The following is a 17,910-nucleotide window of genomic DNA, read 5'->3' on the forward strand; positions in this document are numbered from 1 at the left end:
CTTGAAGCGTTCAAGACAGTTGATAATACATATATTTATCCCATATAGGTTTACTAAGATGTATATTACTTTACATATATAACAAATTGGCCATAATGTATAAAAGGAGAAATTAATTTTAGTAACGTTAAATTGTTCAAAAACCTTCATCGTAATCATTACATAGAATAAAACAAAGTCGCTGTCGCTGTCTGTCCGTCCCTATGTATGCTTAAATCTTTAAAACTACGCAACGGATTTTGTAGCGGTTTTTTTAAATAGATAGAGCGATTCAAGAGGAAGGTTTATATGTACAAGCGTGCGAATCCGGGGTAGGTAGCTAGTAAGCAAAGGCATATTACAGCACTAGTGTGTTGTAGACTTGTTTACATTTCTTCAGTCTCCATCCAATTCTGTATTTCAACTTATGTGTACAGCGTAACAACAGCAGAATCACAGTACAGTGCAACAGCAGAATCTTTCGCATTTATTATATTAATCAACTCATTATATTAGTCAAGGTTGATGTACTATCGCAGTCTAATCTGTCACACTGTAGCATATTTTATATACATATATGTGTATATATATACGTGAGTCACTATCTATTCGCAAACAGGCCATAATCAATTTGGGTTCTTTCCTTGTTTGAATGAATCAGAGACTTGGAGACAGTCAGACTCGTTGTCTAGATTATTTATATATAATTATTATTTATGACTGCCTGTCTCTTTGTTGCCTTTGATGGCTGAATGGATCTTAATGAAATTTAACAGGAAGATAGGTGGTATAGTTATTAAATTTTTTAATCTATATTAATAACTAGCTATGCCTGCGGTTTCACCGCATGAAATTTATAGCCTATGAGTTATGCTGACGTTATAAGCTATATTACTGTTAAGTTTTATCAAAATCTGTTCAGTTGTTGATACATTGATAAAACTTAGATGTTTCTTACATCTACAACTGTCCACAATTGGTTGTGCTGTTTATAAGGTTTGGTTTGGTTGTATTTTCGTGTTTTTTAAGTAATAAGATTTAGGATTATTATTGTTTATTTTTTATTTGATTATTTTAATAATGCAAAATAAGTAAAGTTCTATAAAATACTTTTGTATGAATTTAATGTAGAACTATGATGAACCTAGGACGGTATAAGGCACTCCTAAATATAATGTGGTATTATGGATTTCTACTACTGATATTAATTAATATTTATACTAATAGTTTTATAATGTTTTAATGAAACAATAATAAGCATCTCATGACATTGTTATCAAAGCAGGCATGAGTAATAAAAATTATAATTTGTAAACAATGACTCAAATACTCGAATATGTTAATATTACCTAACATGAGGGATTTACAATTTTAAATATTAAAAAATATATAGCAAACCAATTGCGTAGAAATAAATATAATAATAATACCCATCCTCTCGGCTATGCCATAGTACGGCAATTGGGATAAGCAGAGACTGGGATATCAAATTCTCCTATTCATATATACCATACATTCCTCTATATTTCTCTATCTATTTCTACAATTTTTATTACTTACGTACTTTTAGACTTTGCAAGATTTCGCCTAACTGCTGGTCCACTTTGGAAACTAATTTCAATACAATGACACTGTATTAGAAAGAACGAAAAAAAAGAAAGATTACACCGTTTAGCATCATTTTACTTCCCTTCCGATCCCCTGTCCGATTCAAACGGAGATCGAAATTACGAAGACCTAAGCAGAGTTTCGAACTCCTAGCGGTGTTTTCAGGCTGAAGTCGTATCAGGCGGGAGTTGGCCTTCAGCCTCTCCATAAGTCCTTCCGCGGTTTGGAGTGTCATCTACGCTCGCTCCCTATCGTACAGTGAAGCTGTAAAGCCCAGCTGCGGCCAACAGCATTAGAGTAGTTTGAAAAAATACCATTTTGCTCATTCTCTTTAATTATATCTACCTTATTAATTCCATATTTTCTGCAATCAACGAAATAATCTATTTAGTGTTAATAACATTTCAAAAGAAATTGTACACAAATCCAATACACTGTGGATTAAAATGTACATTGAAATTAGACAGAGTAGACCTGCAGTTCGACGGCTATAGAATAAATATTATTGCTCAATTTCTAAATAACTTACTACCTTATTCATAAAAACTAAAATTCCTCACATATACATTTTAAATATTGCAATGTTTTGTCATCTTTCAATTAAGAGTATGCTTCGTAAGAAGTACAAAGGTTTTTAATAAATAAAATAGGTTTGTAAGGCGTTTGATGTTTTTATTAATAAGGTAGCAATAATGCTATGCATTTGATTGAAGCATGCATTTCTGCTAGAATGAGCATGCTCGCATTGTTACAATAACAAGTACCTTACGTGATAACCGGTTATCAACGCAATTATAAATATATTAAATCAAAACAACTTATATTTATCACTAATATGAATTAATTATTCAACTGTAATTAACAACAACTTTAATTGTATTATTCAGACAATAGTATTTATATAATTATTAAATTAACGAGAAATGAGTTATGAAATAAGATTAATTGAGTAATAAAAAACAAGAATGCAGAACTCACTCTAAGGATAATATGGTTTGAAGTTAGAATTAAACAGATTACATTCTGAATGTAAAGAATGAGAGCGTTGAGGTCTAAAATTAAAAAAAAAATATGTTAACTTATGTTTCTGATTGACTATCGATGATGGAAATGACGATAACAAAACAAATTAATCCGCGCGAGGTAGGACTGGTTCTCATCTTATGTTTTAAGCAAGCCAGCCTACCCCTATCACCAGTTAACTGTAAAAATATCACCAATGCTCTAAAATAATGTGTTAATTGTTCAATTTACATTACTGTTTATCTATTTTTACCGCAAGGCTGGTTGCATATAAAAGGTACGTGCTTACAACCTCTGTAGGTGCTATTGTTACCAAATAATTAATAATCATTATAATATAATAAATAACGTGGAAAAATATACATAAAACAGTTCACGACATATGTTTGTATACAGTTTGAATATTAAAAAATAAAAATTATGAAAATGTTTTGCTGACATTTCCATAAAATCCTTGCTCACTTGACACCCCTAGTAAAAAATATACTTAAATTGTGATGATTCGAAAACATTTCGTACGTTATACATATGTACATTTCATTTTAAAACAACTGATGGAACTAGAATTAGATTTCCACGTGTTTCTACACAGTTAAAATATCAAATAATTATGTATAAAATATAAAAAAAGGACATGAAATGTACTTAATAATCAGGAGGTATAAGGTCTATTTTTATTTAACATCAAATTGTTATTATCTATACATCAAAATCAAATGGTTCCTGTAATTACTATAAGATCGTTATTTTATCGAATCTTGAAACTTTCAACAATCTGTACTAATTTATAAAATTGTGAATTGTAAATCGATATTTTTATCTTTAGAGTAGTGTAGTTGTAGTGTAAATATAAAATATGTGTGTAATTAATTTAGACGGCAAGACGGAGCTGACATGCTCACTATTGTGATCCTAAGCTCCTAAGTAACTAAAGAAAAAAAAAGAATTGCCTTACCCCATAAGGAGTGGTCTATGAATAAAACCTAAATAACTAAAGGGAAAAAAGAAGTGCCTTACCCCATAAGGAGTGGTCTATGAATAAAACCTAAATAACTAAAGGTAAAAAAGAAATGCCTTACCCCATAAGGAGTGGTCTATGAATAAAACCTAAATAACTAAAGGGAAAAAAGAAATGCCTTACCCCATAAGGAGTGGTATATGAATAAAACCTAAATAACTAAAGGTAAAAAAGAAATGCCTTACCCCATGAGGAGTGATCTATGAATAAAACCTAAATAATTAAAGAGAAAAAAGAAATCCCTTACCTCGTAAGGCGTGGTCTATGAATAAAGCCTATGACTCAATAAACTGTTATTTGTCTGTCAAAAATATCTTACCCGAGTTAGTTACATTCAACACTATATAGTTAGTTTATCTTATCTTCAACATAGTATAAAACAATACACCGCCACCGCTGTTTGGTCGCTTATATCTTTTAAATTACGCAACGGATTTTAATGCAGTTTTCAGCGATAAATAGAATGATTCAAAAGGAAGGTTTATATGTAGAATACATGCGTGTTATTGTATTGAACAAACTGAGAAATTCAAAGATTTGTTGGAGCCGTGAAACATATATAAGATGATATGATGATGAGAATGATGATATTTAAGTTTATTTGTCTGTACAAATAAATAAAACTGAAGTATCTGTAATATCAAATTAATATGAAAGTATATACGGTAATTAAACGATAAAAAAAATTGTCTGTCTATTCTATTTGTTATTGCTAATCTGTGAAACGGCTAGACCGATTTTGTCAGGACTTTTGTCCCGCAAACGACTCGCATATAACTAGCTAATGTTATAAAAAATATTGTTATGCTTTATTTTAATAAAAAAATAAGTTCAATTCCACGCAAACAAAGTCGCGGGTAAAAGTTAGTCTAAAAAAATCAAATGTTTTGTAACAGTCGTTAGAAGCACACCGCACACTGAAAATTAATAGTTGTATAAAACAACTTTTAATTTTCAGTGTGCGGTGGACCTATTAGAGCACAGTAAGCTTGCTAACTAGTGCTAAGTGGGGCATGTCACACAAAATTTTGTGTTTCGCGAAAACAACGCTGGCATCCGTTATGTGACTCACATACAACAATCCGATATGTACTTGTATGACCAGAATTTATAAAACAACATATTACGTCTTTTATTTTCAATCTAATAATGTAGATCAGGGGTGAGCAACCTTTTAAAATAACGGACTAATTTAAATTTAATTTTTTTTTGCGGGACGCACATTAAGTAATAATAAAATACCTATTTATAATGTACAAAACTTTATTTATACTTAACTTTATAAATATTAGAATAAAAATATTAAAAATATACAAATTTTAATGCAAACGTTCTATTGAACGTTCAAACAAGGCGCCGACAAGTGAGTAACCCGTCACAAAATTGATTCAATTCTTGTTCAAGTACAATCAAAATTAATATTCGTTAAACAATTTATTCGGTGTATATTATGTACTAACCATATTATTATAATTAATTTTATAACAATGTATTAATGGGAAAAAGTAATAATAATAATAATCTCAGGAAATGCTTGGCGGACCTTGTAAACACATTTTATGGGCCACGTGTTGCTCATCCCTGGTGTAGATCAACTTCTCACCTGTTAGTAGGGATGCCACCCGTACTTTATCTTAAAGAATTGTACATTATTTCAGGTAATTGGTACTGACTAAATCGATACTATCCATTATTTATTTTAATTTAAATGTAGACTGTAAAGATGCCTTTCAAATATTTAGTAGAGATACTAATTTGATACAAACTGCAAAAAGCAATAAACAATATGTTTTTAAATATAATAATAAAGATAAAGCAATTGGACTTTATTTTGATAATATGTACTTTTTTTTCTTACCTGTAATAACCACTTTACTTTAACTGCAAAAGAAGGTGGCAATCCTACCTGTTAGCCCAGATTGGATAGTCAAGATGTTTATACACTGTCAACGACCCAGCTCCTGACATGCCCATGTTAAATGAAGGGTATATTGATTGATAGATATGTACATCTAAAGTTTTGATTCCTTTATTTATAATTACCTAACTACCCGCCCCGGCTTTGCACGGGTGTACATGTATTATACATATAAACCTTCCTCTCGAATCACTCGTATCTATTTAAAAAAACCGCTTCGAAATGCGCTGCATAGTTTTAAAGATTTAAGCAATACATAGGAACAGACAGACACAGCTATTTTGTTTTATACTATGTAATTTTTACCTACCTACCCGTCCCGGCTTCGCACGGGTGGTACATGTATTATACATCTAGAATCACTCTGGCATTGCTCTAAACTGCATTAAAATCCGTTGCGTAGTTTAAAAGGTAAAAAACAGCATAAGTCACGACTTTTATATGGAATATCTTACGTTATTGCGTACGTAATATGTTATATTTTACATTTTACAAAACTTTTAAAACAATTAAAGAACGCCGTAATCAAACAATTTAAACAAACAAATAACAAATCTGTTTCATTACACGAAGAATCATTTTTATTTGGTTGGCTATTGTAATTAATTGGCTACGAAGCTAATTAATTTGTTTATATGTGTTGAAAAGTTGACACGAGGTGTATGTGTGCGTGAGGGAGATAGTGCCTTTCTAAGTAATTTCTTATCACTATCTTTCTACCTACTTCTTCTTTATTCTATTATGTGCGTGTAGCCGCCCCAACGGTGTTAAATTAATAAAAAAATTAAGATTATTTAAAAATGGTTTGCAAATACAGATCAAATGTTTCTGGTAAGACACTGATTCACATCGTGTAGATTTTTTTTTATTTATTTTAAAATATAGGAACTTTGATGCATGATAAAAGTACATGCCAGTTCCATTCTACCCTAAAACTAATTACTCCATTACCTCACCAGTGCACAAATTGGCTTAGCCGCACTATATGTAATGTAGATTTACCTCCTCCCATATTTATCTTAATGTATAAATATTTAATGCCACTTTGTCCGCAATGGGATTCCAATCTATGGAACCTATTTTTATAAAATTTTATATATAACTTGATAGGTCCGAAAATGCGGTGACCCACCGCAAAAATATCTTTATTTTTATGACATAGTTTTTTATTCTATTATTTTTAAAATCCGGATTTAAAAATATATATTTATTTATGTAACTTATAATCTTACCGTTCTACAATCAACCCCTATTTTTTAATAACGATATTAATTTATATGGCAGAACAACGTTTGCCGGGACAGCTAGTATGCCTTTTCCCATTACTGCCCTTCAACCGCTTTCTGTTTTTACCCAATGGTTAACTGGTAGAGAATGCCATATGGCATTAAGCTCGCCAATTGTATATTTATTTTAAATAGTGTAATATATAATAAATAAATGAATTATAATTATATATAATAATAGATGAAACATATTTTCAACTATGTCAAGTGTTACATTCACTAAAATGTTGATAGTTAACAATACCTCTGACTGTCTTATCTATAAGTAAAATATTTATTCTTTCCTATCCTAATCTCGCATGTTAATGAATTGATATTTTAGTGCTTCAATTATAATAACTTTGTATATTTTATAAATATTTGCTTTGTGTGAATTATTAGTATTGTAAATATTTGTAAATAAGTTTCACTTAGTATTAGAATGTTTATTTGCTTTTGATTTAGATTAATTATAGCAAATCTTGTACGTTTACTTTACAACTAGTTATTACCCAAGGTTTTGTCTGTCTTTCATCCCCTATTTAAGTCCCTCGTCTTGTTTTTCACATAAGAGATAATCTAAATCATTACATATCTTCATGACAAATTTTAATAAGATACATTTAGTCGTGACAAAGTAACAGACAGAGAAACACTCGGCATATATAATATTAGTACGGAAAGATATAGTATACATTTATTACCTCTATTTTACCCCGTCCCTGATATTCTTTTGACAATTTTTTTTATAAATATATGTATATACACTATATTTCGTATATATTGTTATCTCAAAACAATATCTGGGACGCAGTGAATTAGATGATGAAAGTTTGTTCAAACATGGTCTTGGGTAACTGTTGGTAATAAAGTAAAGATATAATATCCTTTGCTATATGCGTATGCTACAAGCTTCAGTTGTAAATATATATATTATTTTTTAATAAGCACTGTATTTTGTTCTTTTGTATAGTATTAATGAACTTTGTATATGTAATAATATTAACACAACCACTAATTTTCACCTCTAGACACGTGGACAGGGTTCCGACCGGTGCCGACGCGGGATAGCGGTAGTTTATCTTTTTTTTTACTATATATGTGTCATCCAGCTTGTCTCATTTCGATTCGCTTCTTCGACACAGTGTAAAAGTTTACAGTAGGTCAAGTCATTATAAATTGCCGTAATGAAACGTAAAGGTCTATATTACTTTGATAAGCGAAGGGTGTAGTGACTATATCCTATTAAATTATTTATGTATATGTCCTGAAGTCCTTACATACATATATTAAAAATATATGTATATAAAAGCCATCAAAAATTTCGACGAGAACAGTCGAAATATAAACTGTATTATGTTTATTAACTTTGTTTTTCGATAAATAATTTAACTCATCAGTACTAATTTAATTATAATGTTATATCAATTTATTTATGAATTATCATTAAATTAATATTTATTTATTATAATCTAATGACTTAGGTCAGCGTACTGAATATTAGAGACCAAATTTATTGGACCATTATGTGTAGTTTATTTTAAGTTGACCTACTGCATTCGCTTCACTGTGTACGCATCTCGTTCGCTGTTTCATGAGATTCATCATCTGACATTAATTTACTAAAGAACATTGGATCATTATTGATTCTTTCATTAATACCATCTTGTGTTACTCAACATTTCTAATCAATATTTAGGTATGATTTATCGACTCGATCAGGTATGAGTACATCCTTGCCTGTTTGTTTTGTGATTCAGTACTTCTATACTCACCTGTAGTTTAGGTTTTGATGATCATTTGTATGAACAGTACTTCTGTACTCATCCTATAGAGCTAATTTTGATGAAACTTTGTCTCTGATGACACACGAAAATAGTTTGTAAAGTAATATAAATAAATATTAAATTGGTTATAGATCTACATCAAAATTACACGGCAAATGAAAATCACTTATGCAAGTCGAGTTTTGTTTATATATTTTATACCACGATGGTAAACGATTACCGTAGCCTATGGACGCCTGAAATGCCAGGTGTGTCACTTGCGCGTTGTTTTTCTCTACCGTCAGGTAGATATCATGAATATCAGCTTTGTTTAGGTCTTTACAACGAACCCTATTTGAATTATGCTGTAGTTTAATAATAATACCCCCAGGACAATTCACTAAAAAAATAATAATAAATAAATAATCCTGGACAATTAACACAACGCCATCTACTTCCAAGGTAAGCAGAGCTTGTGTTATGAGTAGGTAGACAACTGATATAATACTGAATTTTTTTTTTTTAATATATATATATATATATAGAAAACACCCAGATTGATACAAACAATCATATTCATGAATACAAATGTTTGTACTCAGCGAGGAATCGAAACGCGACCATCAAAACTAAAGCACTGTGTTAAACCGTTAGACCACCGAGGCTATTTTACTGCTACAAATAATACCGAATACTATGAACGAACTCTGAATATGCTAAGATTTTTTTTATATTAAAATAACCATACGGAGAAAAATGTTAGAGCACTTGATACGACACGACCAACTAATTAACAACATTATTGAAGGAAAAATAGATGGAAAGAGAGGAAGGGGAAGTCCAAGACATAGCTATATCAAGCAAGTTAAAGAAAAAGTTGGAGTCGTGTCGTATCAACAGCTAAAATGACTGATAGAAGATCGTGGAAGGAGGCGGGAGCTCCACCAACCACAGCTCTTAAATTATGTATGAATGAACCGTACAAGTGTAATGGTTGTGTAAGATTGAACCCACTACCATCTAGGGCCACCGCGGCAGTCTATCAATAGTAAAATAAAAGAAAAAGATGTTTATGCAATAAAAATAGTTGCTTTGTTATCCACTACTACGTGACTATGTTCTGAATACCCCACATGGCCGTTTTTCGAAATTCTTTGTTTAATATTGTTATTGTTTGTTTCTTTGTTATACACAGAACTAATACATTGTTATGTTTATTCCTTGGTATTTATAATAAATTATTTGTTAGCGATTGTTATCACGCGATAGATACAAATGTATATAACTAATTAACATAGATAAATGTTTTTTTTTATTTTGATGATATCAATGGTGGAACGGTTTAGCATTTTCGGTTTTAATATTTTATTTCTTTATTGCAGTGTCACAAAATATAAAACATATGGAGTATGTTTAAGTTTTTATGATTATTTTGTATCGCCCTGAAAGTAAAATTCATAAACTTCAATGCCCTTAAAGAGTATTCATTTAATTAAGATTTTTTTAGTAATATATTATTCTTAAAGTTAATGAAATTAATTATAGACACAGATTACACATAGAAAAATATAAATAATAATAACAAAAATACAAAAATTACATTAGCATACTGTCTTACTTTTTTATAGTCGCAAGTTCGTGAAACATTTATATGAATGTAAATGTTTTTATTAAGAACGAACTGCGTTGATTGCATTGGTGTGATTGTTTTTCTATGCGTATATAATTACAAAAAAATTTTTAAATATTTTAGTGCCTACATAACGATACTGACGTGAATGTAGAATTATTTATCTATACATATAAATAAAATTGGAGTGTCTGTTTGTAATATTGAAATAAACGTTTTTTTACTACATTCATATGAATATAAATACTGTATATACACCAAAATGACATTTTTTACAATATTTGTCTGTCTGTCTGTTTGTTCCGGCTAATCTCTGAAATGGTTGGACCGTTTTTGATGGGACTTCTTTTGGCAGGTAGCTGATGTAATAAGGAGTAACTTACTACTTTTGTTTTAGAAAAATAAAGTTAAATTCCACGCGGACGAAGTCGCGAGTACTACTAGTCTAGTATATAGTACAAGCTTTTCTCAAATTGATACTAGACCACACACTGATCTAATACGTCAAGAGATGTTTTTTTTAATATTTATGGTATATCTGAAAGCAAAGACTAACAAGTCTCGAGAGCTGTATTTTTATTTTTTTTACGACCGAATGTAATAATCGCCAAGCCCAATTGTCGCCTATGGACATGAATACCATAAACAATTTGTATTTGGGTAATCTACATATAGATGTTTAAGTAATAGCTACTTAGGTAATGGTATAGTTTGTTTGGAATTATATTAATGTATTATTTGTATTATCTTGTATTTTATTATCTAATCTATTTATTTAACCTTGATTACTATCACTGATACGTTTGTAATTTTCACGCTGTCTATCACTCCTAATATATAAAATTCTCGTGTCACAGTGTTAGTAACACTCTCCCGAAATAAGTCGATCGATTCGTATGAAATTTTGTTATTCAGTAGGTCTGAGAATAAGACGTAAGCTATTCTATATATACCTAAGTGATAAGCATAGTCCATCCCATTTGTTTTTTATTTATTTATTTATTAGTTACCAACGGCGTTACAATCTGATTTACATTTATGTGTTGTAATATTAAATGTTTCATTTAACTCGCACACATTTTATTGGATTGCGATAAAACAAAATCAAACAAATAGGAAATGAGTGAATGAATGAGTGTGGAAGTTATACATATCCATGTAATGTATAATATATATATTTAGTTATTATTATAATATATATATAATTTTCACCCTTCTATCAATCACCCCTGTTTTTAGTAGCGATATTAAAGAAAGGTTAGCTTTCTTGTGTTGTTGAGCTGTTTCGTGGGTGTCAGTATGACCGTATAGTTCATGGATATAATATTATATAAGGCTCGGTGAGAATCGAAAAAAAAATCGGTGAGTGAGAAAAAAGAGAAAAAAAGATCAATCGGTGGTTGGTGGGTAAAATACGAATATATGTATAATAATAATAACTCACTACAATTCTCGCAGCGCCATCTAGTCCCAAGATAAGCAGAGCTTGTGTTATTGGTACTAGGTAACTGATATAAATATATACATATTTTTTTTGTAAATTAATACATACATGATATACATATGTAGGTAACGCCCACTCTATACATATAAATAAAATTGGAGTGTCCGTTTGTAATATTGAAATAATATTATTACTACATATATATTTTTTACTACATGCGTATGAATATAAATACGGTACATACACCAAAATAACATTTTTTACAACGTTTGTCTGTCTGTCTGTTTGTCCCGGTAAATCTATGAAACGGCTGGACCGATTTTGACGGGACTTTTATTGACAGATAGCTGATGTAATAAGTAATAACATAGGCTACTTTTATTTTAGAAAAATAAAATTAAATTACACGCGGACGAAGTGGCGAGTACAGCTAGTTAAAAATAAAATCATAGTCATTTTTGTACTGTGCGATGAATCGAACCCGCGACCATCGAGGAAGTAAAGCGGCGTCCTACAATCTGTTTATCAGTATGGGTGTGTTGTATTATGTATGTAACTACAACAAAATGTATTAAAATATTTGTATCAGTTGTTTAGTACTCATAACACAAGCTCCGCTGAGCTTGGTACTAGTTGCTGTTGTATGAATAGTTATTATTTATAATGCCAAATATTTATTTATTTCCTAGAGATCAATAAAAGCAGCATCGAATTTAACAGATGCATTCTTATCCAAGATGTGTTAACACAAGTCAATGCGAATAATACCATTGTTGGTGCATCAAAGTACACGCAAACGGATCATGTCACATGTGGGTAACAGCGATCTTAAAATGTTTTAGATGTTACTTAGATAGATAGATAGAATATATAATATGAATTCTTTCTTTTCGGACTACTGTAATGCTGTCGGCCGCAGCTGGCCTATACAGCTTCCTGCAGCTTTATGATTAGCCAGATGAGCACGAACCTATTCGGCGGACGTTTGGTGATGGTGAACGTACACAAGCACACATAACTGTTTCATATAGTACAAACAGTGTGATTAAAGCATGTTTAAAATAAACCCTATGCCTATTGAAATAGGCCCTGATTACCATATCAGAGTCCGGTTGATTCTTAGTCACATACAAGTCAAGTTTTTTGTATTCATATTGTTTTCCCTGTCATCTATAGGCACCACACTACAGATAATTGACGTGACTGTTGCAACTAATACATATAATCTGTAGCTTATTGAGTTCAAGATGTAATTGTTACTCACCACTGTAAATTTGCTCTATTCATTTTGACAGGCACCATTTCGATTTGTTTATGTCTAACTAGGATGGTTATTACATGATTTAGTATCAGTTGTTTAGTACATATAGCATAGACTCTACTTACCTTGGGACTAGATGGCGCTGTGTGAATTGTCCAGAGATATTATTAGATTATTAATATCACTAATAGTTATATAGTGCGACGGTTATCACTTCACCACTGTAGCGTTATATATGATGTGATGAGGTGTCGCAATATATTTGTTTATTGCAGTACTTAGATAGTGAGTAGACAGGTAGAATAATTGTACTATTTATTGGACGTTACTAAGTTTATTAGTTAATGTGCTGCATGACTTTGTAACGCGTTCATTCGACGCAGAGTCGGGACGTAGAGTAACTTTACACTGAAGTAAATTTATATAATGTGGAGACGTAAACTAATGGAAGGGTCTCAAGTGTGGACAGAAATATTACAAGTGTCCGCACAGTTATATGACATTCTCATATTGTTACTGTGAGAACATAAGTAGTTCTAGTACTCAGTGCCCAACCGATATATTGTGTTCAGAAACATTATACAACCTCTTCCGTTGCATTAACTGCTCTGTAATTCGTCTATAAACGCATCCTACATTGAATCATACATATATGACGTAACAAACACATTCTCCCGCTGCAGGTCTGCGAGGATCTCAAAACTCGCAGAGAGGTTTCCCATAGTCTAATAATGACCAGTGCTGGACGCACGTTCACCGTGTGTAAATCAACCTTGATACGCGTATTTATTTATATTATTATTTTCTACAATATATAAATGATATAGATGTGTAGATACAAAATTGTTTCTATTATTTGGAATGTAGAATCCATCAGAAAAATGTTACAGCATAGACAAACCAATAATGATTTCTAAATGTGTTTTTAATTGCCTTCAAATATTGACGACCTCTTTGGATAAAAAACGATGTTATCCAGAACACATAAATGGACTAGTGTTTTTTTTAAATTGGCGGATAAGACTGAGTGTATGCAAATATGTTATAAACTTTCAAGATACAAAAAGAAGGTCGTCGAATACTTGGGTATGTTTAACTTTATCTCATCTTAGGGGTCATCTCGTAATCGTTATTTTGTTATCCAACATTTGTGTTTCGTGTTGTTTCAACGCAAGTTCATTTAGTCTAATTGTCTATTGATTATAATCTGATTGTCCCTATGATGTATGTGCATGGATCGTTTGTTAAATCCAAGGTGGCAGGTTCAAGGTTGTGGTTAATAATATACGTGCTTGAATAATATAAGGTCATATAGTAATTGGTTGACTACTATCTATTTCTGCATATATATAATACGTATAAATGCATAATCAGTGTATTCATTTTAATGAAATTTCTAGATAAATTAAATTACATATCGTTTTAAAGATGATAACAAAAAATATCTTCGATTAACTGTTGCTAAGATTACTGCATTATCTATATGCATAAGAGGATATAAATTTATATATATATAAAATTTAAATGAACCAATATAGATTATGTATATATGTAATAATACTAGTAAATGATATATACTCATGACTAGTTCGCTATAACAATTGTATAATAAGAATATAATATAACAAACAAATAAATTAATAATACATTGCATTCTACATCTTGTATTGTTTATAATAAAACAATGTTTTTGAAAATGATTATTTGATAAACCGGTTTTACCCGCCTGTAATTGAGTTTTTCCTTAATGTCCTTCTTTCTAAAAAAACTTAATTAACCGTATAAAATCGGTTTCATTGGAGTTAAGGCAACTTAAAATAAAAATAATAAGTATTAATTTTGAAAATTATTCCTACAGATGCAAAAAATACAGGTTTCAAGGAAAATCATAGCAATCCTCTAAAATAGTTTGCTTGCGTTATATAGGTTATGCATATTGATAAAACGTAATGGCACTTAACTCAAAAGGTATAAATTTTGGAAAATCGATTCTCATGCTTTCATTATAAAACCTATTATCCAAAATTTGTCTTTTTTGAACCGTTATTACGTTATTTAGTGTAAGAATTGTTTTATCACAGTATGATGTAGCACACACGATATACTCGTATATCCTGCATTCAGTTGGATATAACACGTATGTACGGGATAATGTACCTCATCCAAAATATTACAATAATGCCTCATTACAATATTGTAATTTGTTTAGCATTTAAGGCACTAAGGTATACACCCTTTCAGATTGCCTAAGTAAATTTAGTGTGAAAAGTAATCACAAATTATCGTTATTTATTCGGATAAAATACGCATTTTTTTCCAAGTCTACTTCTTTTTCTAAAACTTCTTTCTCTTCTTCGTAGACTATTTTAGAATATTGCAATGGTTTCCTTGAAAATGCTTTCGTAAATCCTAACATAGTATTTATATTTGCATGCATATGACTAATGACTTTTTTCTTCTCGTCTCTTCCTATTCTTGTTTTGTGTTTGTCCAAATTCCTTATTCCTACATGATGTATTACCTATTTACTCAAATCGGTCCCTATCGTTCAATTATCTTGAATTTTTGATTTGGAAATGACCCCGTAATTGGTAATTGTGTCCTGTACCCGTTGTCATTGTCGTGCCACTCTTATACCGCGTGATCTATTTCTGACCTGTGGCTATTTATAACATTCTATAAAAAAAAAAATTGCCTTGTCCAATCCTGTATTGATGAATTGATATATTTTCATAATTATAATCGTGTTCGCATTATTTATAATATATGAACATGTTTGCCGAATTGATAACAAAAAAAAATGTGCAACTCTTATTTTTGTGAAATGTTCATTTCCAACGTACAAACTGTTTGTGTTTATTATTATATTTAATTGTAATGAATAAATTCACAAAATATTACTATGATGTTATAATAATCCCATGATTATATAATAAAATAAAAAATCACAATATTATCCAACAAAATCGCTCTCTAATGTAAAATTTGCCACAAACATTATTGATAATAATATTGTTTTTATAAAAATAATAAATTAAAATTAAACACTAATTAATTAAATATTAATCAATCACTAATAAATATAACAACACTGTACTGCAAACACAAAAATAAATAAAAAAAAATTTACCTTCCCCGTTCCCTGCCTTTTCGCCTATTGTGTTGTCATATCAGCCCAACCCCGTAGCACGACCATCTTCACATACACAGACGGCACATACGAGGAGCAGTACACCTGCTGGCCACCAGCTGTCTGCATGATCTTCATATCCATTGTGGAGATCGCGCTGTTCTGCTACGACGCCTCCAAGGGCAAGACTGACGCCAACGGACCAATAGCACAGATCTTCATATACAATCCACACAAGAGACATCAAGCATGGCGGTTCCTGACCTACATGTTGGTGCATGTTGGGTGAGTGTTTTTTTTTATAGATGAATAGCGATTTATTTTTTAATACCTTATAAATATTTCCCTAAATCTTAGTAATATTATAAACACTATAGCTGAGAGTATGGATGGACATTTGTTACTATTTCATGCAAAAACTGCTGAACGGATTTTGATGAAACTTGAAAGTATTATAGCTTATACATCGGAATAGGCAACCAGATAGGCTGTAATTTAAACAGGATATTATGTATATTAAGCGAAATATAATGATAAGTGTAATGCAGAAGAAATTGCGCGGGTCAGCTAGTATTAGATAATTAAATAAATAAATAATAACCCTGGACAATTAATACAGCGCCATAGCCCCACGGTAAACAGATCTTGTGTTGAGTACTATAGACAACTGAAATAAATACTTAGATTTATTACTATATATATTGATTTATGATTTCTTTTTTGTAAATACATACACAACACCCGGACTGATACAAACAACCATACTCATGAACACAAATGTGTGTGCCGTGCGAGGAATCGAACTCGCGAACATCGGAAGTAATGTGTGCTAAACCGCTAGACCATAGAGGCCGTCGTATATAAATCAACATGTCGTTACATTCCAGAGTGGTACATCTACTAGTCAATTTGCTGGTGCAACTGTTCCTCGGGGTCCCTCTCGAGATGGTGCACCGATGGTGGCGCGTGACACTGGTGTATTTGGCGGGGGTAGCGGCAGGCTCCCTGGCGACCAGTCTCACAGATCCCCACGTGTATTTGGCGGGTGCATCAGGCGGGGTGTATGCATTGATTGCGGCGCATATAGCTACTATCATTATGGTAACTATTGAATAATAATAATAATAGTCATACACAATTCACACAACGCATTGTATGTATTATGCTTAGCTTGTAAGCAGATTTTGTGGTATTAAATAACTGATAGTAATATAATTTTTTTTATTAATTAGTTTTTTTGTAAATATATACATAATATACATAGAAAATACCCATAATAATATAAACATTTATACTAATGATTGTAAAGATTTTCATCGTGCGAGGAATCGAACCTGCGGTCATCAGAAGTAAGGCCATGAAATAATAAGTATCCGACTCCATTTATTGATTGATTAATAAAGCGAGTCATAAAAAAACAATATCATAAAAAAAAAAGCCAATTATGGCACTAGTTTTTAAGTTAGGCATTACATTGTATAAAATAGAGTCGCTGTCGCTGTCTGTCCGTCCCTATGTATGCTTAAATCTTTAAAACTACGCAGCGGATTTTGAACTGTTTTTTTAATAGATACAGTGATTCAAGAGGGAGGTTTATATGTAAAATACATGTAGACCCAGGCGAAGCCGGGTCGAGTAGCTAGTAAGTTATAAATGCTGTAAATACTCCAATTAAATGTAATTATCCCTAACTTACTATATGCATATGAATATAAATACGGTACATATACAAAAATATTTTTTTTATAATTTTTGTCTGTCTGTCTGTTGTTCCGGCTAATCTCTGAAATGGCTGTACCGATTTTGACGGGACTTTTTTGGCAGGTAGCAGATGTACTAAGGAGTAACTTAGGCTACTTTTATTTTAG

At 31.1% G+C, this 17,910-nt stretch overlaps 1 protein-coding gene across 4 annotated transcripts in view; it reads left to right on the forward strand.

The window, feature by feature from the left end:
* The window catches only part of LOC131843537 (rhomboid-related protein 2), a 33,599-nt gene that overhangs the window by 14,509 nt on the left and 1,180 nt on the right, over nucleotides 1-17,910 (forward strand). Inside the window, exons 3-5 of one of the 4 annotated variants that reach the window (XM_059192203.1) lie at nucleotides 7,843-7,884; nucleotides 16,087-16,327; nucleotides 16,930-17,143. In XM_059192203.1, the coding sequence (XP_059048186.1) occupies nucleotides 7,843-7,884; nucleotides 16,087-16,327; nucleotides 16,930-17,143 (497 nt within the window). The remainder of the gene's footprint in view (nucleotides 1-7,842; nucleotides 7,885-16,086; nucleotides 16,328-16,929; nucleotides 17,144-17,910) is intronic. The other 3 variants (XM_059192204.1, XM_059192205.1, XM_059192206.1) reach the window with 3 other exon arrangements.

This window comes from Achroia grisella, unplaced genomic scaffold (assembly GCF_030625045.1).
Source record: "Achroia grisella isolate CSIRO2021 unplaced genomic scaffold, CSIRO_AGI_Agris_v1 utg319, whole genome shotgun sequence".
NCBI lineage: Eukaryota > Metazoa > Arthropoda > Insecta > Lepidoptera > Pyralidae > Achroia > Achroia grisella.